Source organism: Bos taurus, chromosome 12 (genome assembly GCF_002263795.3).
Source record: "Bos taurus isolate L1 Dominette 01449 registration number 42190680 breed Hereford chromosome 12, ARS-UCD2.0, whole genome shotgun sequence".
In the NCBI taxonomy this organism is placed as follows: domain Eukaryota; kingdom Metazoa; phylum Chordata; class Mammalia; order Artiodactyla; family Bovidae; genus Bos; species Bos taurus.
In genome coordinates, this window is record NC_037339.1 from 32,678,805 (window position 1) to 32,705,926 (window position 27,122).

At 43.0% G+C, this 27,122-nt stretch overlaps 1 protein-coding gene across 4 annotated transcripts in view; it reads left to right on the top strand.

Moving 5' to 3' along the window:
- Positions 1–27,122, top strand: part of USP12 (ubiquitin specific peptidase 12) — a 59,872-nt gene that overhangs the window by 23,548 nt on the left and 9,202 nt on the right. For 2 of the 4 annotated variants that reach the window (NM_001098059.1, XM_010810799.4), the window contains 5 exon segments: positions 8,618–8,698; positions 18,031–18,244; positions 23,608–23,834; positions 25,786–25,862; positions 25,983–26,066. In NM_001098059.1, coding sequence (NP_001091528.1) covers positions 8,618–8,698; positions 18,031–18,244; positions 23,608–23,834; positions 25,786–25,862; positions 25,983–26,066 — 683 coding nt within the window. 4 annotated transcript variants of the gene reach the window in all.

Below are 27,122 nucleotides of genomic sequence, written 5' to 3' on the forward strand. Positions count from 1 at the left end.
AGTAGGTGTTTTCCTGTATGAGGAGGTGCAGAGACCACACCAGCCTTGGTGACTTGTCCGGAGGTGGTGCTGAGCTTGGGCTCAGACTCTGTCCCCGATTCCCGGCCCCCACATAGGATCTCTGTAGCATTCCCAAACTCAGGCTCCCACTCCGATTTCTCCCTGCATTTGGAACATTGTGTTCTAGTTGTATTTAAAACAGGTACAATTATGTAAAGTTTAAAAATAAAATAAAATAAAAAAAAAAAAGAAAACAAAAACAAAAAAACAGGTAAGCCTGTGTTTATTTTGAAAGGTGAGTTCTCTTGAGGTTTTTCAGCAGTGCCGCACATGACACTGGGAGTCACTCAGCCTCTCACTGTTGGGCATCTGGACCACACTTGCTCTCTGCCCTGCTGTCCCCGTCTTTCCTCAGACAGCAGTGCCTCCCGGAATTTTCCCTATGTCTTTATTTTGCACTCTTGTAGCTAGCTCAGTCAGAGCAGTGGAAGGTAAGTATTGTTTGCTTCAAGGTTTAACTCATCTTTTGGGCTTATGACACTAAACAAGCAATGCTTGGCCTTATCTGATCCTCATGGTGAGATTTTTTTAACCCAAGAAATTATGGATTTCAGTAGTGACTTGCCCTCCAGGAAAACAATGGTGGGGGGGGATGCGTAATTAACTCTTGTCTTGGGATCCCAGTGTAACAGCCTTGACCCTTGATCACGAAGTCCTTTTCTTAAAATTGTGGTCAGATATATATAACAACAAAAAAATTGCCACTTCAGTTAATCTTATGTATAGATTTCAGTAACATTAATTACATTTGCCATGTTGTGGCAGCTGTCACCGCTGTCATATTCTAGAATGTTTTCATCACCCCAGCCGGAGCTCCATGGCCATTCAGTAGAACTCCCCATTCCTCCCTGTCTGCAGACTTTGCTTAATCTAAAGTTAATCTACTTTCTGTCTTCTGTGAATTTGCCCAGTGGAGGTGTTCCATGTCAATGGAATCCTACACTATTTGTCCTCTTGGGTCTGGGTCCTCTTATTTCACTTAGCATAACGTTTTCAAAGTTTATGCATGTCGTGGCATGAATCAGTACTTCATTTCTTTTTATGGCTCAATGATACTCCATTGTATTAGTCCACGGTTTGTGTATCTGTTCCTCTCTTGATGGGCATTTGGGGTTCTTTCTACCTTTTGCCTTTAATGACTAATGCTGCTGTGAATGTTGACCTTCCTGTTTTCAGACCTTTTGGATATATACCTAGGATTGAAATTGTTGAGCCATATGGGAATGCCATATTAAATTTTTGGAGGAACCACTACGTTTCTTCACATCCTCACCAATGCCTGTTCTGTCTCCCCCCCTTGATTCTGGCCAGTTTGATGGGTGTGAAGCGGCACCCTGTGATTTCGATTTGCATTTCCCCTAGTGAGTAGTGATACTGAGCATCTTTAAATGTGCTTGTTTGCCAATTGTGTATCATCTTTGGAGAAATGTCAGTTCGAGTCACTTGCCTGTTTTTGGTTGGGTTGTTTTTTTTGTTCTTGGGTTGTAAGAGTGCTTTATTCCGGGTGTTTATCCTACTTGGTCATGGTCGGTAATCCTTTTAGTACATTGCTGAATTCGGTTCACTAGTGCTTTGTTGAGGTTTCTGCATCTGTATTCATAAGGGATAGCACCTGTAGTTTTTAGTGTCTTGTCTAGCTTCAGAGTCAGGGTGATGCTGGTTTCATAAAATGAGAAAGTATTTTCCCCTCATTTTTTCCGAAGGGTTTTAAAGCCTGTGGTTTTAAGTCTTCTGACATAGTTAATGCTGAGGGTTTTTTAGCTGAACAGTGGTGGTGGAGGGCCTGACCCCAGGAACTTCCCCCTGTGTCTCCTCTGTGACGTCTTTCCATTCTGCGGGGTGTTTTGGACAGGACTCCGCGAGCTGCCAGCAGCAGTCAGTTCCTTTCTGTGTCTAACAACTATTTCGGTTTGATGATAATTTTAGTTTTTATTACAGTTAGCCCCTGGAATCTGGAGTATGAACCCTGTTGTTACAGTAACAGAATAATTCAGTCAGTCAATAATTTACATAGCTTTGATTTCACTTCAGCTTAATAATACGTTGTAGCTGGATGGTGATTTTCCTTGCAGGAGTGTGAGGGACTTTTCACATAGTTCACTTTACTGTAACACAGGATTTGGGGAAAACAGAGGGGTTCACGCTTTTGTAAGTGGGAAAACGTTGGTCCCCGTTTTCTGATTGAGCGGTTTGGCAGTTAGACCTAATATATGTGTACTTGAATATTGGAACAGAAGTCCCACAAACCACCGTTTACTCTCTCGGTAGGGAGAGGCACTGTGACCTCTTCAGCGTCACTGAAAAGGGAACAGCGGTTGTGATACTCTGCTACCTACTGAGGGCTGCGACCTTTTTGGTTCTCAGATGCTTACTGAGGTTCATCTTTTCTGGAGGACTACTGCTTTGGGATGACTTTTAGGATGCCTGAGACTGAGAGTATGGAAATGGTTTGTTTTCTCATGAAAACGTTTGTTGTCTCTGGTTTAGTGTTGGGGTACAGTGTCTGGGTTAGCGTCGGGGCACGGCATACCTGGTTTAGCGTCAGGGCATGGCGTCTCTGGTTTAGCGTCGGGGTATGGCGTCTTCCAGGGAAACAGTCGTGGGCTCTCAGCCTTGTCTCCCTTCTCCATCTTCTGGTTTGGGAGACAGGAGCTTGCTTCTCACATCTCACTCTGGATTGACCCCTTTCCTGCCCGCACTCACTTCCTCCTTGCTTTGTCCACATCCTACCTCGCCTCTTCCTGTGCCTCCCGAACTGTTCTCGGTTTGTAGGGTCACTTGCTTCTTTGATCTTCAGGAAGCCTTTCCTGCCTGTTTTGGCAGTTCTCCTTTGGCTCCCGACCTGATCTGACCCTCTTCAGTATTAAACTGGGAATGATAAATGCTGGATTTCAAGATAGGACTTGAAACACAACAGTGGGGGAAATGTGTTTTCTCATATTTGTATTAAATACAGGCTATCTAGTATAAAGAACTGTAAGCTGTCTAATGGAAAGAAGGAAGTGCCGGCCCTCGGTATCTGTGGGTTCCGCCTCCCAGGATCGAAAACATTTGTGAACAAAGTCCCAGAAAGTTCGTAAAAGCAAAACTTGAATGTGCCGTGTGCTGGCAGCTGTTCACATGGCATTTACACTGCACTAGGTGTGACATGACCTCGAGAGATGGCTCATGGGTCATATGCAAGAACCGCATTGTTTTGCATGATGGGTTTGCGCATCCTTGGGTTTTGGGATCTGTGGAGGTCCTGGAACCAGTTCCCCACAGATACAGACAGACGACTATGTTCTTGATAAGTCCATTTCCTATATGGAGGTGTTGATCTTTTACATTTTCATCCCTTTTTATTTCTTGCTAAAATGTATAAAGTTTGCTATTTTCTTAAGCAGTGTACACTGAACATAATTAGCTTTTCCAAATACATCTTCACAGATAACCATTTTTTAATCATAGTCGAGCTTTAGATGGTAGAAGAGATTTCCTTAATTTACTGCCTTGAAAACATTCCTGGGTGTCACTTTGCTTTTGTGTAATTGTTTCTTTCTCTCAACGGCAGGATGCAGGGCGGTCAGATGTGTTTTCCATGGTTGACTGTGTAAACGTTGTCCTTCAGAAGAGCCATCTCCCGACTGGTTTTCTTTTTTCCTATTTGCAGCTGTGTCCTCAAAACATAGTATCTTTATCAGTAAACAGAAGGTATCCTTACAGTTTCTACTTCTCTTCTTTCACATGGGTTGGTGGTTAATTTTCAGTGAGACACTCAGTTTTTTAAGAATTGGACTAGGCCAGGCCAGGGTGTTGTTAGGAGAAGGTGATGGCACCCCACTCCAGTACTCTTGCCTGGAAAACCTCCATGGACATGGAGGAGCCTGGTAGGCTGCAGTCCATGGGGTCACTAGGAGTTGGACACGACTGAGCGACTTCACTTTCACTTTTCACTTTCATGCATTGGAGAAGGAAATGGCAACCCCCTCCAGTGTTCTTGCCTGGAGAATCCCAGGGGTGGGGGAGCCTGGTGGGCTGCCATCTGTGGGGTCGCACAGAGTCGGACACGACTGAAGTGACTTAGCAGCAGCAGTGTGTTGTTAAGTTGCTCAGTCGTGTCTGACTCTTCATGACTCCATGGATGGCAGCATGCCAGGCTGTCCATCACCAACTCCCGGAGCTTGCTCAAACTCAAGTCCATTGAGTCAGTGATGCCATCCAACCATCTCATCCTCTGTCATCCCCAGCATCCAGGGTCTTTTCCAGTGAGTTGGCTCTTCATATCAGGTGGCCAAAGTATTGGAGCTTTTTTTTTTTTTAAACTGTCTCCATAATTACCATTGAGTTTTTTACTTTCAATTATAATTTTCAGATTTGGAAGTTTTATTTGATTCTTTAAAAACAAATCAGCTTAGGCTTTAAATTCTGACATTTGTTCTTATAATCAGGCTTTTGCTGTTTCTTTGTATATACCAACCATTTGCTTTATGTCATGTCTGAAATATTTCTGATGTTTAGCATCTTGAGTCTTAATTCTTCTGTCTGTATTTTCACTGGTTTTTACACATGGTGCTTTGTTTTTCTGCTTTTGTGTGTATGTGTGATTTTTGACTGTGAACTCAATCTCTTGGGAGTTTTACTTGCGGGAATTCCTTGTGGGTGGATTGAATTTGTCTTCTGGAATGAGTCTGTAATTCCACTGTTTGCTAGTTGTGGGCACCATCCGCTTAGGACCTTGTTGAATTACATTTCCTGCCTGATTTTGTTTGTGTGTGTGAATCTGGGTCACAAGCTTTGATGGGGGCCAGCTTGTGGTTATGATGTTGGGAAGATACTGGTCGTCTCTCCCACCCCCAGGCCATGGACAAGTCCTGCAGGTTCTTTTGCCATCTCCTCTTGTGGTGCAGGGTTATTTCTTGTTCCGCCTTTGCTGAAGACACAGCCCTCTCGGCTCCCTTGCCGTGCTTGGGTCTCCTGCCGGTCCCCGTCTTGAGCGGGCCCTGAGCCTCAGCCCTGGTCTCCGTGCCCCGTTCGATCCGGCCATCAGCGTGGGGTGCTCGGGTCGCTGGTGTCGGCAGGTGCCTCCTCATGAAATCCGTCTTTGGCATTTGCTCATCTCTCAGGTTCTCCCATCACTTGATTTTTGGTTTCTGCAGATTTCTTATTTTCTCACCAGCTCACTAAATTACTATATATATATTTTTTTTTTAATTAAAAAGTTCATCCACTTTTTGGTTGTTTTCATCAGGAGGGTCATAAATATCTAATCACTTCTTCGTGATGAATTTGTAGCAATAGGTCCTGAGTCTAAAATAATCTTACGTGGTAACGGAAGAGTCAGAAAGAATGTTTTCTTCCTTCAGTGTGTTGTGTTCTCAGACAAAACAGATGACATTCCTGATCCCCATGGCTTTAGAGCAGAGATTCCTGAGAGTGCCAGCATTTCTTCCCTTTGTCCCAGTGAAGAATCATGATTTCACGCAGTGTTGTTAATTGCAGTAGGAACATATTTCTCAAATGTGGGGATGGGAGACTGTTCAGAGCCATCCCTGTTGGATGTTGACAGGTTCTAGGCTCAGTTTAAATTTTGGGCTGCTGGATGGACTATTAGTTGACGTGATAGGTTTTGGCAACCTTCAACAGAATCTTAGAATCTTCAGGGGATGGTGTTTGAGAACTCTTGTAAATGTACTAAAAAAAATTGTATAGCACATTTTCAACTTGGTGGGGTTTTTTTCTTTATTATTAATTTTTTAACCAATTAATGTCTAACTACAGTGTTGAAAACACTTCTAAATTAAAAACAAAAAAGAACCACTCATCAGCCACTGGATTGCTCTGTCTACACCCTGCCTTTGTAGTTAGCGTTTGGCTAGAGGCAGGAATGTGCTCTGGTCGTTTCTGCAAGAGAGTCTTGAATTCCTGCCATGAGACTGTCCTCCCGCACATTCACAGAATAAGCGCCGCGGTGTCATCGCGCTGCACTAAGGTATAGTTTACTGTGCTGTACCTTAACTTAGCGCTCACGTCCGTAAGTTCCGTGCTCTCTGTACTTCCCATTGCAGTCTGCTGCCCTTACTCCATCTATAACCATCTATGGTGCTTGTCATGTGCTGGTTGACTTGGAGTTCCTAGAGTTTTGTGTGAATCTAGTAATGTCCTCAGAAGTGTGGATAAAAGTGATTAGACATGATAGAATGTTGAGTTAGAAGAGACTTTAGAAATTTTCTGACCTTTAGCTGTGAAAACCTAAGTTGGTGTAAGGGCTTCCTTGAACACCCAACAGATGAGCTTAGAGCTGGGATTTGGAAAATTGCTGAAGAAGTCTACCCTGGATATTCATTGGAAGGACTGATGCTGAAGCTGAAGCTCCAACACTTTGGCCACCTGATGCAAAGAGCTGACTCATCGCAAAAGGCCTTGATGCTGGGAAAGATTGAGGGCAGGAGGAGAAGCGGGGGACAGAGGGTGAGATGGTTGGAAGGCACCACTGATGCAATGGACATGAATTTGAGCAAGCTCTGGGAGACAGGGAAGGACAGGGAAGCCTGGCATGCTGGGTTCTTGATTCACCCTAAGGGCGAGAAATGCCTTCCTTGGGTGTGCCTGCTGGCTTTTACTGTTCCAAGTAGATGTCCTTTGACAACAGCACCTTTTCTAGCTTTTGTGTATGTGTGTATGGAAAGAGGTTATACTTGTTTGAATGACACCAGTATCAGTTTGAATTCTTAGTGATAGTTCTCAGCACACGCGAGGAAATTCCGTGACAAGACACTCAAGCTGGTGGTGTGGACAGTGGGCGGTAGGCTCCCCACAAAGGGCTCTGGTTCAGTGGATCTTGAAGTTGCTGTCATAACTGAATTTCGTGTTATTATTAAAAAGTGCATGGAATGCCAAATTTAAATAGTGTCTGTGAGCTAGGGCTTATATCAAGGTCTTATATAAAGCTAAATAGTATGTCTTAAACAAGTAAACATCATGTATAAATACAGGTGCTGGGCGGCTGAAATGTATTCAGGCAAATGTCTTGCTTTGGTCGAGCTTGACCACCAGCCTGCCTGGTTCCTTCCGTCAGGCCTTATTTTCAGGCCTGGCATGTCAGGAAGCCAAGGAGGCGCCACCTGACAAAGGGCCGGGCTTCCAGGCTGAGGAGGCAGCAGGGGCACGCTGGGCACTGGGTGCTGTTGAGTGCGGCTGTCCCCGGGGAGGCGCCGTGTGCGTGTCGTCCTGTCCGCGGCTTCGTACACAAGGCAGCGTTCGGCTGTTTTGTGGGTAGTGTCAGTTGTATTCATCTGGTCCTGTGTTTTCTGGGGAATTTTGAAGTTAACAGCTACTCTGTCTCCAGAATCGCTCTGACTTCCCTTTCAGACTTCGTCTGGAGTGCATTTGCTGGCACGCACCGGTGCTCAGGGCCTTTGTCACCCCCGTCCCCCCAATCCCTTTTCCTTCGGTGCCCCAGATGCACAGACGTGTCGACCGTATTCCTGAGACCGTGGCACGCGGTTACTCTCTGAGCAAGGCCCTTCTTTTGTTGGGTGTCATCTCATTCTCCGCTCTTGTCTTTAACCCCCTTCACTTCCGCGTCCTGGCCTCCTCCGGCCCCACTCAGGTGCGTGTCGTGTACATTCTCCAGCCCCCTTGCCGTGCGCTATTGTGTATGTATGTGGTGGTGGTTGTGTTGATCTTTTTTCTTTGTGTACCTAGTATTATGTATTTGAGAAATACCTGTGTGTGTGAATGAACTCTGCTTCATTTATTCTGACAGCTACGTGGTATGCTGTCATTTTATGGGCCATCTGTTCATAGATTGCGGTCAGCTGTGCTGTCACCAGTAAGACTTCAGGAAGCGTTCTTTTTTTAATGTTTTTTTTTCATATTATTCATCTATTTTTGGCAGTGTTGTGTCGGTCTTTGTTGCTGCGCAGGCTTTTCCTCAGGGGCTGTCCTCTAGTTTCTCGCTGCAGTGGCTTCTCTTGCGGTGGCGCACACACTCTAGGCGCATGGGCTTCTGTAGTGGCAGCACCCGGGCTCAGGAGTTGTGGCCCACGGGCTTAGCTGCTCCAAGGCACGTGGGATTTTCCTGGACCGGGGATTGAACCCATGTCTCCTGCGTTGGCAGGTAGATTCCTTACCACTGAACCACCAGGGAAGCCCTCAGCAAACATTCTTGTCCCCCTTTGTTCTGCATGAGAAATTTTCATGCGTACACTGCTGAAGAAGTGTTAGGTTGCTGAAGGTATGCCTGTTTAACTTCATGATGTCTCTGAAATCACGCACCTATGAGACCACAGATACAGCAGGGGCTCTCATCCATCACATAAGAATCATGTAGGAAAAGGAGCAGGATTTAGTAGAATTCCTTGATCCAACTGTTCCTGCAAACTGTTTTTTTTTTTTTTTAAGTCATATTATTAAAAGGCTTTCTTCTTCATTGTCACCCTTTATTTTCTTTCCATAATGTTAGGTAGTTACAGGAAACAAAATCATTTTAAGGATCTCTCTGTAATGTGTATGTATCTGTGATAGTATTGGGAAAATACCCTGAATACTGAGATTTCTCCTTTTCATCCCATAGGGCGCCAATGCCTCGGCATTAGAGAAAGAGATTGGTCCAGAACAGTTTCCAGTCAACGAGCACTATTTCGGATTAGTCAATGTAAGTATCAATGTAACTTAATACGTAAGTAGCCTATAGAATTGTGCTTGGAAGTAGTCTTAAGGACGATGAATGCAGTTCATAATTTATTAAAGGAAAATTGTTCATTCGCATCAGCAGATTTAATGCAAGAAACTCGACTTGGAATTTCAGAATTCTCTCTAATGGGAGAGAGAGAGGCACTGCCTGAAGCCTTAAGAGTCTTGAAACAGTTTCTAATTTATCAGCCTGATTTTTTTTTTTTTCTATTTTGTGTCAGAATTTTCTCATAACCAAAATCTCATATGGCCTAGACCAAATGATCTGATTCTTTGAGAATTATATACATGTCTAAATATAAGTGGTCTACATGTACAGATAGAAATAAATATAGTTTTGTAAATGTCTCTGTGTGTCTGTAGAGTCTAAAGAACTTTCTTTAGAATTTTGAACTCTTTCCTGAATCGTCAGAGAACACAGATCTTTACACGCTTGGCATGGTAGTTTATGCTATTGTACTATTCTGTTAGGTGGATCTGTGGCATTTTAAATATATATATATATATATATATATATGTGATAATACAGGTACGAAAGTAAGTTTTATTAAACTTGGTTCTAGCATGTCGTTATGTACACATGGATTTCTTGTGCCATTTGAGGAGGGCAGATAAAGTGGTGTGTGGTGTCACCTTGCCAGGGGACTCTTCTTTGTCTGTGCTGGACAGAGAATCAGCAGTGCCCACCCTCTTCTGTATTCCCCTCCCTGGAGAAGACCACTCATCAATCCTCTGGCTCTTTTTTCTGGAATGTGTCCTTATAGAGTAAATAAGATACTTATACTTCTATTTATATATATATATACACACACACACGTATATGTATACTGACTTGCTGTTTTGGCAGAAATAGAAGCAGGAACTTTGCTGTCTTTTCCCATCATCCCTGCCCAACTTCACTTTCCCTGGTTCTCCCAGTATGAAATTAATCTTGGCCTTAATTGTCACTTATTCTTAACCAAAGTCTTCAAGAGAACCAAAGAAAGCCAAGAAGACCATGTGTCAGTTTCCACGGAGCTGTGCCCAGCAGGCCCCCTCTGTGCTCTCCTGGTGCCTGGCAGCGTCTCTTCTGTTGCCCTGCACGGCCCCTGCGCTTGACTCCTTCCCTCCATCCCGACCCCTTCCCAGCGGTTTCCTCCCTTGCTTTGCAGAACACAGCCCGCAGTCGCTTGTTAAGGAGGTGTGCACAGGTATAAACTCTGAGGTCGTGTGTACCAAAGACAGGTTTGGTTATCTGTCTCTAAGTGTCAGTTGGACGTCCATCCTAGGGTATACCCGTCCTTCAGAGTCTTTGGGGCTTGCTCTGGTGCTTTCTGGCTTCTCTTGATGCTGAGAGGGCACTTGCCTCTCAGCAAGTGAGAGAGCCTCTCAGTAAGAGAGCCATTCTGGCTCTTTCTCTCTTATGAACGTGCCTTCTTTTCCCCTTTAGAGGGTGTCTGGGAGTCCTGAAGGGTGTTCTCTGTCCCAATGTTCTGAAATCTCATCCTGTCTCTTGATGGGAACCCTGTTGTGCTGTTTACTGACCCATTCAGACTAATGATGTGTGTCCCTCAGGTCTAAGTCATTTCCGATACTATTATTGGGATAGTTTTCTTCCTGTTACTGTAATGTCTCTGTTTTGTCTTTTTTTTTTTTTTATGGTTAATTGCATATTGAAACAGACTGATTCCTTATTTTTATTTTTTATCCCATTTTTGATCATTTCCCTTAGTCTCCATTTTAGACTGTATCTTCAACTGTTTTATCCACTCTTTGCATGTTTCATTTTTTAGAGTGTTACCTTGTTTGTTTGTTTGTTTTTTTAATCTTGTTTCATGGAGACAATATCTTCTGCTCCTTTTCTTACGATATTATTCAAAGATTTTGTTGTTGCCGAGGTTTTCTTGCACTCACTGGATTGTTTCTGAGACCTTTGAGTTTATTCCACTCCCCCGCCCCCACCTCTTTTTTAGTATCTTTACTATTGGAAGGTTTCCTCAAATTTTGTTCATCTAAAAGAGTGAAATTTTCTCTAAGTTTGCTCTGTCTCTGGTCCATTGTCATCTTCTTTAGCCTTTTGAGTTTTTACCTAATCTATTCTTTTTTTTTTTTTTTTAAACTTTACGTAATTGTATTAGTTTTGCCAAATATCAAAATGATTCCACCACAGGTATACATGTGTTCCCCATCCTGAACCCTCCTCCCTCCTTCTTCCCCATACCATCCCTCTGGGTTGTCCCAGTGCACCAGCCCCAAGCATCCAGTATCGTGCATCGAACCTGGACTGGCCACTCGTTTCATACATGATATTTTACATGTTTCAATGCCATTCTCCCAAATCTTCCCACCCTCTCCCTCTCCCACAGAGTCCATAAGACTGTTCTATACATCAGTGTCTCTTTTGCTGTCTCGTACACAGGGTTATTGTTACCATCTTTCTAAATTCCATATATATGTGTTGGTATACTGTATTGGTGTTTTTCCTTCTGGCTTACTTCACTCTGTATAATAGGCTCCAGTTTCATCCACCTCATTAGAACTGATTCAAATGTATTCTTTTTAATGGCTGAGTAATACTCCATTGTGTATACGTACCATAGCTTTCTTATCCATTCATCTGCTGATGGACATCTAGGTTGCTTCCATGTCCTGGCTATTATAAACAGTGCTGTGATGAACATTGGGGTACACGTGTCTCTTTCCCTTCTGGTTTCCTCAGTGTGTATGCCCAGCAGTGGGATTGCTGGATCATAAGGCAGTTCTATTTCCAGTTTTTTAAGGAATCTCCACACTGTTCTCCATAGTGGCTGTACTAGTTTGCATTCCCACCAAGAGTGTAAGAGGGTTCCCTTTTCTCCACACCCTCTCCAGCGAATCAACCTACCTGATTTCAGGCTCTACTACAAAGCCACAGTTATCAAGACAGTATGATACTGGCACAAAGACAGAAATATAGATCAATGGAACAAAATAGAAAGCCCAGAGATAAATCCACGCACATATGGACACCTTATCTTTGACAAAGGAGGCAAGAATATACAATGGATTAAAGACAATCTCTTTAACAAGTGGTACTGGGAAATCTGGTCAACCACTTGTAAAAGAATGAAACTAGAACACTTTCTAACACCATACACAAAAATAAACTCAAAATGGATTAAAGATCTCAACGTAAGACCAGAAACTATAAAAGTCCTAGAGGAGAACATAGGCAAAACACTCTCTGACATACATCACAGCAGGATCCTCTATGACCCACCTCCCAGAATATTGGAAATAAAAGCAAAAATAAACAAATGGGACCTGATTAACCTTAAAAGCTTCTGCACATCAAAGGAAACTATTAGCAAGGTGAAAAGACAGCCTTCAGAATGGGAGAAAATAATAGCAAATGAAGCAACTGACAAACAACTAATCTCAAAAATATACAAGCAACTCCTACAGCTCAACTCCAGGAAAATAAATGACCCAATCAAAAAATGGGCCAAAGAACTAAATAGACATTTCTCCAAAGAAGACATACAGAGGGCTAACAAACACATGAAAAGATGCTCAACATCACTCATTATCAGAGAAATGCAAATCAAAACCACTATGAGGTACCATTTCACACCAGTCAGAATGGCTGCGATCCAAAAGTCTACAAATAATAATAATCTATTCTTTTACTGTCATTTTATTTGGGGTTTCGTGGGGAAGAGAGTTAAATGAATATTTAATTTCCCTTGGTTATTGAGAAGTCTAGCCTCGACTTCTGTATAGTATCTGAAATGCTTGCACTTACATATAGAGTTGCCTAGCGATCAGAAGCCTCATTTCAGTTCTGGGGGAGCAGACCCTATTTTCTTCAGTCTCACTGCTCCTTTTCTGTGGGAACCACTCTTACCTGGTTCAGACCCCAAAGCTCATTTGTGTCTTGAACTGTCGTAAAGCTGTGCCCATTGTTAGTGTCCCGGGAGAACCTCTCTTCTTTAGAACAGTAGTGTTTTCTATATTGAAGGCTATCTTACCTTTAGCTTGTCCTGTGTAAGCATTCCAGCCTTCTGCCTTTTGTGCCTAAGTAACTTTTTTGCAAATAACCTCCAAACAAGTAAAACAACATACTTGATACGATATGAGTCCTAAAGCTCTGTGGGGCTTCTCTAGTGGCTCCGTTGGTAAAGAATCCGCCTGCAATGCGGGAAACCTGGGTTCGATCTCTGAGTTAGGAAGATCCCCTGGAGGAGGGCATGGCAACCCACTCCAGTATTCTTGCCTGGAAAATCCCCAAAGACAGAGGGACCTGGTGGGCTGCAGTCCATGGGGTCTCAAAGAGTTGGACACGACTAAGCACAAAGCTCTGTGGTATTTTTTTTTTTTTCTGCTAATGTTTTTAACTCAATATGATACCAAAAACCATTGTTGATTGTGTTACCAAAAGTTTCTAAGAAGGTATCATTTTTATTACTTCGTATGCACCAGTCTAAATTCAGAAGGTGGAGTTTGTGTTTCTCCCTGAAGCTGAATAAATGAGGGTCCAGTAAAGCCAAGGAAAGCCGGAATTTCCGATCTCTGTGCCTTGTTACAGTGATGAAGAATTGAGATCCCTGAGATCCTGAGGTAACCAGGGCTCCGGCTGTGAAGAGTTGATGAGCACCTCGAACTCTGCTCAGAGATCAGTGGTGGTGAGAGCAGGCTCAGCTGACCTGGGACAGCGACACACGCTCCTGTGATCTGTGGTCTTGGGCCACTTTACAGCTGTGTTGTGTGCCTTGAACCGTTTTCCATGAGCTCTATTTCCACCTCTTACACTGTCATCACCCTTCTCTCTAGTTTTCTTCTCCTTTTTTATTTGGAGTTATCACACTATTTATAGAGTCCCTTAAAAACTAAGGTTGGAGCTCTGAGAAGCTGGGGAGATGGCTTAGTTAATTCAGAGGTGAACATTTGAACATTTTCCTCCTGTCCCTATGCCTGTTTGCCAAGTCGTTAGTGTTTATAAACAACACGGAACGCAGCTGCTTTAGGAACTTGGTGGTTAATCTTTCCTAATAATTGGATTCTGTTAAAATGAGGCACGTGTCTGTTTTCTTCTAATCAGTCTGTTCTAGCAAAGTGTGCATTTCCAGGTTCATTTTAATCAACCTTACAAAAAGCGAATACTGAAAGCGAATACTGAAAAGAGTTCCTGTTAGGTCTTCCTGATTGAATCCCTTTTTGCGACTAGTAAAGTACTAGAATCACTCAAAGGCATTTGCTTTTGGGAAACTGTCTGTGCATTTGGGCAATTAGAAAAGTAGACTTTTTTTTTTTAATGAAGAGAAGGAAAAAAACCCCATAGTTTAATTAACCTACCAGAAAATTCAGAGTGGTTACTCTTCACTTTGTTAATAACAATCTAGTTTCCATTACTTTCAGTTGTAGATATTTTTATCTTGGAGGAACATTTTCGCAAATGATAGCTTTCATGTCAGTTGACTCTTCCTGATAACTCTGATGTCTATCCCTGTGATTTGCATAATACATATAGTGGGGGTTTCCTATTGAGTTAACCCTTGTGGGTACGTTAGTATTTCTGATGTTACAGGATGTCAGGAGAAATATGGGTGTGCCTGGTGGGGTACAGGGGAGTGCAGAAACCATCTCGAGAGGCGGAGGAGCCTTTGGGTGCTTTCTCTTGCTGTAAAATCCCTCTTTTACATGTCGGCTGTTTGTGCAGTTAGCTGAATTCTTTGAAAACAAATGGTTTTAATCTGACCAGCCAACTTGCCTTTTCCCCTTTATATCTTGTAGCCAATAAATACTTAGTCGAGTGAAGTTGAGTGAAGAGTCATTTAGACTGCTAGTGTCTTTTTCCTACGTTTTGTGCAGTTACTCCGTTTTTAGCAGCCTTTCGAGAATCATTTTAACTTTCTAATACATAAGCCCCCAAACACAAGTCGGTTGGGATTAATGAATCTTTTTGTGAGGCTGAACCATCTTATAAAAGGCTTTCTCTAACCTGAACTGATAGTAGTCATTAGTTGGAACTCTGAATGCAGGGAACAAGGGTCACCATGGAGGAAAGAGAAATAAAAATGAAACTTACCATTTGCAGGTTACAGGGTTGAGCAGGCTGATGTCTCTTGGTTCTGTTTTCTTTTGTGTTGATTTCATTCTCCATTACTTTCTTCCCACCTGGTGTCCTTAGGCTGCTCAAAGCCTATATTATCAGAGATCGCAGACTGTTCATATCAAACCTGACCAAAGAACTCGGGCCAGACTGGATCAAGTGCCTGACCCTGTGGCAGCATCTGCAGAAGGGCTTGTGACTGACCCCCTTACAGAATTTGCATAGAGAAGTCAGTTCCTGTGAGGAGGCCTGGGGCTGGGGAGCAGGTGAAGGGGGGAGGAGCAGGTGAGTAGGGGGGAGTAGGTGGGGGGGGCAGGTCAGAAAGGGGGTCAGGATGGGGGTCAGGTGAGGGGGAGGAACAATGTCCCTGAGAATCTGGATTAGGTACCCTTGGCTGCAGGGAGCAGGTGGTTGGGGACGTGCCTGAACAGAAATTGTGGGGAGAAGAGGGTCTTCCCTTAGAAGGGGATGTTCATGGGACAGGCATCGTCACCAACCAGCGTGGGTGACAGTGGAGCAGTTAGCCATTTAAAACATTCTGTTGACATTATGTTGACATAATAGTGGTTAAAACCAGTAGTTTCCAAATGGAATATGTAAGATGATTCATTGGCGGGTGGGGGCAAAAGTATGAGCACTGCTAATGTTCATTTTTACCTAAAAATGAAAGATAATTAAGCTTTGCTGATTCTTAATAAATGGACAATGCTGGCACCCGTACTCTGTCCACACATGTGATGGCTCTGTATCACTTCAAGTTGCACAGTGCTGCAGGCTGATGGTACCACCCCTCTGGTTTATTTGTGCTGCTGCCATCTATCATGATTTAAGTGTAGACCTGGGGATTATAGGATTTAATCTGTTTCAGCTAAGCTAATTTTCCAAAAGGGACAGATGACTCAAAAAGGTTGTTTCAAAAATAACCATGTAGTGATGAGGTATGCCAAACCACACTAAGTTCTTCATGCAGATCATTGAGTTACTTCTTCACAAGATTGTAGAGGTTGGTGCTGTTATAAACGTCATTTACAGATGAGGAAACCGATAAAGAGAGTGGCTTGGTAACTTCCCTAGGAAGGCGTTGATAGTAAAAACCCATCCTGTGCTTTAAAGTCATTTGAAGTCATTCTTTAAGTAATTCTGCCATCAATTTGATAGACATTTAGGTTTATTTCTGTTTATTTTTGATTTTAGGAATTTATTTTTTCTTCCTGTTTTAATTTAATTTTTTAAAAATATGGATACAGGGACTTTCCTGGTGGTCCAGCGGCTAAGATTCTGAGCTCCCAATGCAGAGGGCCCAGGTTTGATCCCTGGTTGGGGAATTAGATCTCACATGCTGCACCTAAAAGTCTGCATGCTGTAACTAAAGATCCTGTGTTCCTCAGTTGAGACCCAGGGCAGCCAAATAAATCTTTTCTTAAAAATATGGGTGCAAAAGAAACTTCTTATAACCATGTACATGCACAGCAGTCTCACTTTCATTGCTCTCTCCTCTTTTCCTTCTCTCTATAAATAATCATTTATATTAGCTTTTGATTTAGCCTTCCTAATTTTAAAATATCAGCGGACGTGTGCATGTGTTTATGGACATAGTTGAAGGTTGCATTCTTCAGCACTCCTCTGCAGGTAGCCTGTTAGAGTTTCGCGTGCAGGACCTTACCCTGGGACAGTGCTCTGAGAACTGTCCTCGGTCCTTGTGTACTCCCTGGATCCTCCCTGAGTGACTTCCAGGTGTTTTATTAGCCTGCTTTTCACGTCATTGTCTATTCACGGGAAGGAAGAAGGAAGGCAGAAAATATTTGTCAAGCTCTGTGTTCTTCTGTTTGTAAAGTAAGACTGTTTCCTCCCTTGTCATTAAATAGAAGGAAACTCGTGCCTCCCTGGCGTCTAGTGGTTAAGACTTTGTGTCTCCAATGCAAGGGTGCAGGTTTGATCCCTAGTCGGGGAACTAAGATCCCACGTGCCTTGGGGCAAGGCCAAAAAAAAAAAGAAGGAAACTGAAGCTGAGTGAGTCATGGTCGCCTGCTCCAGGCCACACGGCCAGTGAGAGGTGGCGCAGGCATTCAGGATTCAACTCCAGAGCGAGTCCAGGTCCTCCTGATGGATTGAGCACAAAATGCCAGTGACCTGGCATTTCAGCATGTCAGTGGTTAGGCTGTCACACTGTTGATTCTTTCATCTAATACTTCAGAGTATCCTGTTTTTTTCTTATTTTCTGTTTTTATTTTTTGGATGGCCCTGAAGAACTTGATAGTAAACTTCACTATTATGTTTTTATAAAAGAATTTTTGAGAGTTATATTTTTAAATGTACAGTATAGAAAATAGTTCTTATACAACCGATACTATCAAAACAGTGAGAATTGGAAAAGAAAAAAATTCTCCAGAATCCTGCTGCTGCTGCTGCTAAGTCGCTTCAGTCGTGTCCGACTCTGTGCGACCCCAGAGACAGAAGGCCACCAGGCTCCCCTATCCCTGGGATTCTCCAGGCAAGAACACTGGAGTGGGTTGCCATTTCCTTCTCCACTCCAGAATCCTAAACCTTATCTAATTTCACTATTTAAACTGTAGTTCTTTAACTCAGTGGTCATAAAGGCCAAATTTATCGCATGTATCTTTCTTCCATTTTAACCTGAAACTGATGTCAAGAGCATCCATTTAATGTTAAAATCTCTAATTTGCAGTCAGGACAATTATTTTTACCCTCAGTTCAGTTCAGTCGCTCAGTCGTGTCCAACTCTTTGTGACCCCATGGACTGCAGCATGCCGGGCCTCCCTGTCCATCGCCAACTCCCAGAGTTCACTCAAACTCACGTCCATTGAGCCGGTGATGCCATCCAGCCATCTCATCCTCTGTCGTCCCCTTCTCCGGCTGCCTTCAATCTTTCCCAGCATCAGGGTCTTTTCAAATGAGTCTTCGCATCAGGTGGCCAAAGTATTGGAGCTTCAGCCTCAGCATCAGTTCTTCCAATGCATATTCAGGACTGATATCCTTTAGGATGGACTGGGTGGATCTCCTTGCAGTCCAGGCACTCTCAGGCATCTTCTCCAACACCACAGTTCTACCCTTGGGTACCTTTTGATTTATGAGGATCATAAATATTCGCTATCTTGCTCTTTCTCTTCTCTCAACAACTCTAGGCTTGGAAATTCTTTCTCTGGAAATTGTTTTACCCCCAATTTTAACCAAAATAAATTTTTTTTCTTCTTTTTCTATCCTAGTTTGGGAATACCTGCTACTGCAATTCAGTTCTTCAGGCACTTTACTTCTGTCGTCCATTTCGGGAAAAAGTTCTCGCGTATAAGAGTCAGCCCCGGAAGAAGGAGAGCCTTCTCACGTGCTTAGCAGACCTCTTCCACAGCATCGCCACCCAGAAGAAGAAGGTTGGAGTCATACCTCCTAAGAAGTTCATAACAAGATTGCGGAAAGAAAATGGTAAATAACTCTTCTGCTTCTCAACCTGCTGCTGAGGTAACAGGACGGTCGGGTGCAGCAAGCGTTGGCTGGGCGTCCTCACGCCTGATGGTGCAGCGGCTTCTGAGAAGCCAAAGGCGGTGTTCCTGCCTGGAAGGCAGCGCCAGCCGGCTCAGTGAGGACACAGTCACTTGGGTTCCTGTGAGGTGTGGCTGCCGTCTGAAGTGTGCTGTACAGAGATTAAATTCTGTATGCCCGGATATGAGAAATCGTCATTTCTCTTTTTTTGCCTACTTGGCTCTTTGATCAAGGAAAGTTGTTGGGGGCCACTTCCCCGGTGGTCCAGTGGCTAAGACTCCAGGCTCCCAGTGCGGGCGGGGGTGGGTGGGTTGGGGGTGGCTGGGTTTGATCCCTGATCAGGGAACTAGATCCTGCATGCTACAGCTAAGACCTGGTGCACCCAAATATTGAAAAAAGAAAAGTTGTGGGGTCTTCTGCAGTTTTTTTGTTGATTTTTTTTTCCAATTACTGTTCATTTGTGTTTTTTTGGTAATGCTTTTTATGCATATTAACTCATTTGATCCTTACAATAACCTGATGAAAGGCCATTATATTTCCCCCACTTTAGCCATGAAAAAAAACAAAAACAAAAACTGATGCTAAAAGACATACCCCAGGCAAAGGAAAGCGCCAACACAATAAATGAAACTTTCTGGCTTAGATATATGGTTTTAACTCCACCCCCTACCCCACCCCACCCTTTTAAAAATAGTTACTGGCTACACCCCCACTTCCCTTTTCTCTCTTCAAATAGTTTTCATTTGATTTCCCTAGCAAGCTCATCATTAGTCACTACTTCCTCAGTTGCCTTAATGTCACTGGCACTCAGGGATGTTACGGTGACCTGTCAGGCCCGTGTCCTCCCTGACGTCTGAGCCCAGCGTCTGTCCAGGGTGGTGAACCGCCTCGGGAAGCTCGGATGGACTTGAGAAACGTGTGGAATTCTTTTTGCTTATTTGCTTGGAATTAGGCATTTCAGTCACTGTAGAAAGAAAATTGGGTGTTATTTTTAGTTTCATTTGTTATCTCTCGAATATAATGATGCCCATAGACATATAATTTGAGAAGTTTCTAAGGTTGGTTATTAATGGGGAGTCCTGCCCTTAACTCAGTTGAACTGTTCATTGTCACATGAATCAAGAAAAGCATGGGTCATACTGAATTTCCTAAAACATATGAAGATGCTGGAATAATATAATTATAGGTTACTCTTTATTAATCTGATAACCATGTTAAAAGTTTTGTTCATTTTCTCCATATACAAATAGATTAATTGCTCACAAAAGCACTTTTTAAAATATTTCCCTGATTCAAAGCTAAACCTACTTACTGTCTTAAATTACAGATGTGTCGAGTATCTGCTGTGGTGAGAAAGCCAAGTACAACTCTGTTAGAATGAGAGTGATTCAGGTCTTCTCAGAGAGTTGTTGTTTTTTTGTTGTCTGTGTTGGTGGGACACTTAAAAAATTTTGTCCTGGTAGAAAGCTCATGTACAGTTGACGTTGGGACAGCATGGGTTTATATTACACGGGTCCAGTTGTACGAGGATTTTTTCAGTAGTCAATACTAGAGCCCTGCATCGTCTGTGGCAGCTCAAATCCACAGGTGCGTGACCAGGTACGGAGGGTCCTCACATACAAGGGGCCGACTATGGTTTTACGTGGGTTTTCACCTGTGCAGAGGGCCACCTCTCCTAAGGTGGCTTGAAGTCAGAACAGCTGGCTTGTAGCAATGTGCAGCATTCACATTGCTGTTGGGCGTCAAGTCTGTTCTTCTTATGTCACCTTCACTGTTTCAGGGCCTGTGGTCTGTTCATTCATTCATTCAAGAAATGCCAAATGACCTCTTTGGTTTACCATGGGGTTGAATGTTTTTTCATGTATTTTATTTAACCTTTAAAATTTTGTTTCTATAAGTTGTTGATTTCAAGTCTTTTGCTGACTTTGTCTTTTGTATAAATTCTTTTTATGTTGAAGATGTTCATACCTTTCAGGTTTCACCATCTTAAGATTTTTAAATGATTTCTAATGTGTAGAACTTAGTCTTATGTGGTCATATCTGCAGCCCTTCTAAAATGTAATTTTTAAATTCCTTGTGTCTTAGGGAGGCTTTCCCTCGATTTTCTAATCAGTTTCTATTCTATCATTTTGAAAATGTAAACTGTAAACTTCCTGAACTTATATAAGCTCTGGAGGTGAAACTTCCTGGTGGGGTGGTGGTCTGAGTGCATCTTGTTGGCTGGGTACAGATGCCTGTGTGGCCAGGTGGCCTGGCTGCCCGAGTCCCCTGGGTGGGGCCAAACGGCCTGCCTTGAGTCGTGGTCCTGCTGATTCCTGGCAGTGTCTTTACCACTCTCTTCCATTTCCTCACTTGTTAAATACTGCTAATAGCGGTGTCACGGGGTTGTTAGGAAGATGGCATGAGGCCCTGCCCTGGAAGGTCTTCCTCTCCAGGCTCAGGGTACATCATGTGAGCACAGATCAAGTGCTTAGTGTTTCCATGACAGGACTCATTTGAGTAGCTACGGGGGACGTTCCACGGAGTTACAGGTCTTTGGAAGGGCCCTTAGAGATTCTCTGGATTAAATATATTTTCCATGATGCCTTTGTTCCCTAAACCTGACTGCACAGCAGAATCACCTGGAGGAGCTTGGAGAAGTGCAGGTTCCAGGCCTCACCTGACTCTGGCAGAGCGTGTACACGGGGCTGTGTGGCCCAGTGATTTATCATGTTCAAGGCTTCCTCTGTGATTCGTATACATTTGCCCTGGCACTGCCACAAGGTCCACTTTCCGCTTTAAAACTTTCCCTGTTGTAGTATTTATCATTTCAGTCCTATTGCTCAATCGTGTCTGACTCTGTGACCCCATGGACTGCAGCACGCCAGGCCTCCCTGTCCATCAGCAACTCCTAGAGCTTGCTCAAACTCAAGTCCATTGAGTCGGTGATGCCATCCAACCATTTTGTCCTCTGTCATCCCCTTTCTCCTCCTGCCCTCATTCTTTCCCAGCATCAGGGTCTTTTCCAATGAGTCAGTTCTTCGCATCAAGTGGCCAAAGTATTGGAGTTTCAGCTTCAGCATCAGTTCTTCCAATGACTATTCAGGACTGATTTCCTTTAGGATGGACTGGTTTGATCTCCAAGGGACTCTCAAGAGTCTTCTCCAACAACATAGTTCAAGAGCATCAATTCCTCAGCACTCAGCTTTCTTTATAGTCCGACTCTCAAATCCATACATGAGTACTGGAAAAACCATAGCCTTGACTAGATGGACCTTTGTTGGCAAAGTAATGTCTCTGCGTTTTAATATGCTGTCTAGGTTGATCATATCTTTTCTTCCAAGGAGTAAGCATCTTCTAATTTCATGGCTGCAGTCACCATCTGCAGTAATTTTGAAGCCCCTAAAAATAAAGTCTGTCACTGTTTCCATTGTTTCCCCATCTATTTGCCATGAAGTGATGGGACCGGATGCCGTGATCTCAGTTTTCTGAATGTTGAGTTTTAAGCCAACTTTTTCACTCTCCTCTTTTCACTTTCATCAAGAGGCTCTTTAGATCATCTTCATTTTCTGCCATAAGGGTGGTGTCATCTGCATATCTGAGGTTATTGATATTTCTCCTGGCAATCTTGATTCCAGCTTGTAGTTCATCCAGCCCAGCATTTCTCATGATGTACTCTGCATATAAGTTAAATAAGCAGGGTGACAGTATACAGCCTTGACGTACTCCTTTCCCGATTTGAAACCAGTCTGTTGTCCCATGTCCAGTTCTGACTGTTGCTTCCTGACCTGCATATAGATTCCTCAGGAGGCAAGTCAGGTGGTCTGGTATTCCCGTGTCTTTCAGAATTGTCCACAGTTTATTGTGATCCACACAGTCAAAGGCTTTGGCATAGTCAATAAAGCAGAAATAGATGTTTTTCTGGAACTCTCTTGATTTTTCCATGATCCAGCAGATGTTGGCAATTTGACCTCTGGTTCCTCTGCCTTTTCTAAATCCAGCTTGAACATCTGGAAGTTCACAGTTCACATATTGCTGAAGCCTGGCTTGGAGAATTTTGAGCATTACTTTACTAGTGTGTGAGATGAGTGCAATTGTGCAGTAGTTTGAGCATTATTTGGCATTGCCTTTCTTTGGGATTGGAATGGAAACTGACCTTTTCCAGTCCTGTGGCCACTGCTGTTTTCCAAATTTGCTGGGATATTGAGTGCAGCACTTTCACAACATCATCTTTTAGGATTTGAAATAGCTCAACTGGAATTCCATCACCTCCACTAGCTTTGTTCATAGTGATGCTTCCTAAGACCCACTTGACTTCACACTCCAGGATGTCTGGCTGTAGGTGAGTGATCATACCATCGTGACTATCTGGGTTGTGAAGATCTTTTTTGTATAGTTCTTCTGTGTATTCTTGCCACCTCTTCTTAATATCTTCTGCTTCTGTTAGGTCTATATCATTTCTGTCCTTTATTGAGCCCATCTTTGCATGAAATGTTCCCTTGGTTTCTCTGATTTTCTTGAAGAGATTTCTAGTCTTTCCCATTCTATTATTTTCCTCTATTTCTTTGCATTCATCACTGAGGAAGGCTTTCTTATCTCTCCTTGCTCTTCTTTGGAACTCTGCATTCAAATGGGTATATCTTTCCTTTTCTTCTTTGCCTTTCACTTCTCTTCTTTTCACAGCTATTTGTAAGGCCTCCGCAGACAACCATTTTGCCTTTTTGTAGTATTTACGGGACAATAGATTAAGTGAACTAATAAAAAGCAGTTGATTCTTACCACCTCAATACATTATGTATGAGATAGGTTTTCTCTTTTTTGATCAATTAGTATTTTTTAGAAGATTTTTGGAGAAGGCAATGGCACCCCACTCCAGTACTCTTGCCTGGAAAATCCCATGGACGGAGGAGCCTGGTAGGCAGCGGTCCATGGGGTTGCACAGAGTCGGACACGACTGAGCGACTTTGCTTTCACTTTTCACTTTCATGCATTGGAGAAGGCAATGGCACCCCACTCCAGTACTCATGCCTGGAGAATCCCAGGGATGGGGAAGCCTGGTGGGCTGCTGTCTATGGGGTCGCACAGAGTCAGACACGACTGAAGTGACTTAGCAGCAGCAGCAGAAGACTTTTATTCATCATAACTTTATTTTCCCCACATTTGAGTCATAATTTGTATATGTGAAAGGTACGTGTTTCTTGTTCATTACTAACAGTCCCAAACATTTTATGTAATTCTGATAGAATACTAGATATACTTTTTTTAATTTAGTTTTTTTAATGAAGTTATTCATTCTGAAATAATTCTCTGTGTATCATTATTTTTAGAGCTCTTTGACAACTACATGCAGCAAGATGCCCACGAATTCCTAAACTACCTACTAAACACCATTGCTGATATTTTACAAGAAGAGAGAAAGCAGGAGAAACAAAATGGTCGTTTGCCTAACGGTAACATCGACAGTGAAAATAACAGCACACCAGACCCAACATGGGTTCATGAGATCTTTCAGGGAACACTGACTAATGAAACCAGGTGTCTTACTTGTGAAACTGTAAGTATATCATCAAATGTCGTATAGAACACATCTAACCCATCGTGTTAAAAGTTCTTTGAAGATGAATGTGAGAGTGAGCTTGAGAGTTGTGGTGCCTGTGACCGACAAGCCTCTCAGCTGTCTCTTGTTGACTGAACCCTGAGCCGGCAGAGGAACACTCGCTGCGGTGTGAACTGTGCGGAGACTTCATGTTGAACAGGAGGGCTGTGTTGTGACTGCAGTGTCGTACAGAGTAGTCTTGCTGCTCTGACGGCCCTCTGTGCCTCGTGTATTTGTGCCTCCCCCCGCCCCAGCCCCTATCGGCCGCTGGTCATTTTACTGCCTCCATAGTTTGCCCTTTCCAGATGCCACGGGGTTGGAATCGTAGAGCACGTGGCCTTTTCAGATTGGCTTCTTGCACTCAGCAGTAGGTATTTAAGGTTCCCGCCCGTCTTTTCACAGCTTGATAGCTCATTTTTTTTTATTGCTGAATTACATTTTATTGTCTGGATGTACCAGAGTTTATCCATTCACCTACTGAAGGACATCTCGGTTGCTTGTTTTGGTAATTATGAATAAAGCTGCTCTCAACAGGCATGTGCAGGATTTTGTGTGGATGTGTTTTCAGTGCCTCAGTTAGTGGTCAGGGGTGCAGTTGCTAGATCGTGTGGTAGGAAGAGTACGTTTAGTTTTGGAAGGAACTACATTCGCATTCCCACCAGCAATGAGGGAGAGTTCCTGCTGCTCCACGTCCTGGTCAGCACATGCTGATGTCGGTGTTTTGGATTTTGGCTGTTCTAATAGGTATGTAGTGTTGTCTTGTTTTAATTTGCATTTCTCTGATGGCATATAATGTGGAACATCTTTACATGCACCCGTTTGCCATCTATATATCTTCTTTGCTGAGGTATTAGTACTAGTCTTTGGCCCATTTTTCAAATCAGGTTGTTTGTTTTCTAGTTGTTGAGGTTTAGGAGTACTTTGTACATTTTAGATACCAGGCCTTTGTCAGCTGTGTCATTTGCAAGGATTTCTCCCAGCCTGTGGCTCATCTTTACTTTCTCTGAACCATGCCTTTGGCAGATCAGAAGTTTTTAATGTTTTAATTTTAAATTTTAATAAAGTCCAGTTTGTTTGTTTGTTTTCCTTCATGGAAATGCTTTTGATATTCTTTAAATGCTTTTGGTGTCGTATCGAGAAAGTCATCACAGACCATCTGTGCGTGTAGAGTCGTGTGGTGGTGGGGGGTCCCGGGCACGAGTCTGACGTCCCTCCTGTTGCATCCTGTCGAGGGAGGCAGCCAGCATGAGGGATGTGTCCTACTCCAGTTCACTGAATCAGTAGTAACTTTAGATCATGACAGATGATTTATTCATAGTTCAAACAGAACATGGTTAAATTCAGAGGGTAAATGAAAGAAGGTCATAAGTGAAGGCTCATTTGGCATGTTGGACTAACATTTTTTCTTAAATGGTAGTTTTTTTCTTAATAATTAAACAGTACAGAGATCATGTCCTTTACCAGCCATTCTCATTCAGCCTTGTCCTGTGTTCTTTTAAGAATTACTGTATATGGCATAGTTTGTTTTATGCTTTACACCATGGACACAGGAGCCTGGCGGGCTACAGTCCATGGGGTTGAAAGAGTGGGCCACGACTGAGTGACTAAACCACCCCCCATACCAGGATTCGGGGAAGTGATAGGATTTCACATCACACCAGCCTTTGCCAGTAAGGAGAGCAGCCGTAGGTGCACTTTGGTATTTTCCTCTAAATATAATGAAGGGTGTTGATTCAGCGTCCTTTTGTAAACTTGCATGACTCAAGTAGTTTCTTTTCAACTTGGGGGAAAAGGTTCTTTATGTATTTAATAATACTGATAATAACCCACATTTAATTCTATCATTTTGAAGCAGTAATTTCCTGATATCTAAAGAAATCAACGGTAATTAATTCTCCTATTTTTACAGATAAGCAGCAAAGATGAAGATTTTTTAGACCTTTCTGTTGACGTGGAACAAAACACATCAATTACTCACTGCTTAAGGTAAGCATGGAATTATTTATTTTGACAGTTAATGATTATCTTTGGTTTTTAGAATATCTTTAAATGAATACATCATTTTCTGGTATAGGCAAAACTAATTTATTTTGAATTTTACAACAGGGGTTTTAGCAACACAGAAACTCTATGCAGTGAATACAAATATTACTGTGAAGAATGTCGCAGCAAACAGGAAGCACACAAACGGTAATTTAGTGTTTTCTGAAATTCATAGTGATTCTTTGGCCATGGATGTTCTAACCAAAAGTGATCTCTGGCAGTTTACATTGAGTAATCATCCTTCGTTTTATCACCAACCGTTAAGACTCATTAGGTAATTACTAGACAAACACATTAGGTGGTTACCAGGCAAACAGTGCTCAACTCTGTGCTGCCTTGACTGTCCACACTTGGTGAGTGTTTAATCACCATAAACCAACACAGTGAGAGGGTTCTGCTTTGAAGCTCTCCTCGTTGTGTAAGCTTTCTCTTGGTGAGGAAAGAAGAGGGGGAAAGTGCTTTCCTCACGCCCACTCCAATCTCCACTGTTCCTCCTAGGATTCATGCCTTTTCTCAGTGTGTTACCATGAAGAACACATGTTACCATGAAGAAGCCGTATTCTGGTATCAGAAAAGGGACTCCTCATCACCCTGATTATTTTACTTTTTATTTTGAAGCAGCCTCAAAAGTCTTGTGAGCAATATACCAAGAATGCTTTTTCACCCTTAACCATTTGAGAGTGGGTCCCTGCTGTGATGTCCCACAATTCTGAGGCTTTGGTAGCAGTGTCCTGCCAGCGGAGACGTTTCCCCTGTACCATGTCCGGCCACGTCAGGACAGCAGCACTGACATGTTACTGTTGTCATAGACCTTCCTTTAGCATCACCAGATGTCCCAGTAATGTCCTTTATAGAAAAAAAGGGTCCAGTCCAGAAGCACACGTTGCATTTAGCATTCGTGTCTCTGTCGTCTTTCTACATCGGGAGCAGTTCCTTATTAGTCTTTGCTTGACTTTCACTCTCTTGACACTTAAAAATTACAGGTTAGTTACTTTACAGAATGTCCTTCTTTGGGTCCATCTAATGTTTTCATGTGATGAGGTTCAGATTATGTATTCTGGGCAGGAATCACACAGAGGTGAGGCTGTGTTCTTTTTAAATACACGATTTTGATGCATGTCATGTGTCGGGGCCCCACGACCACTCCTGGATTTGATGCTTCCCTAGAAGGACTCACAGGATTCAGCGTCTATAGTCCTGCTC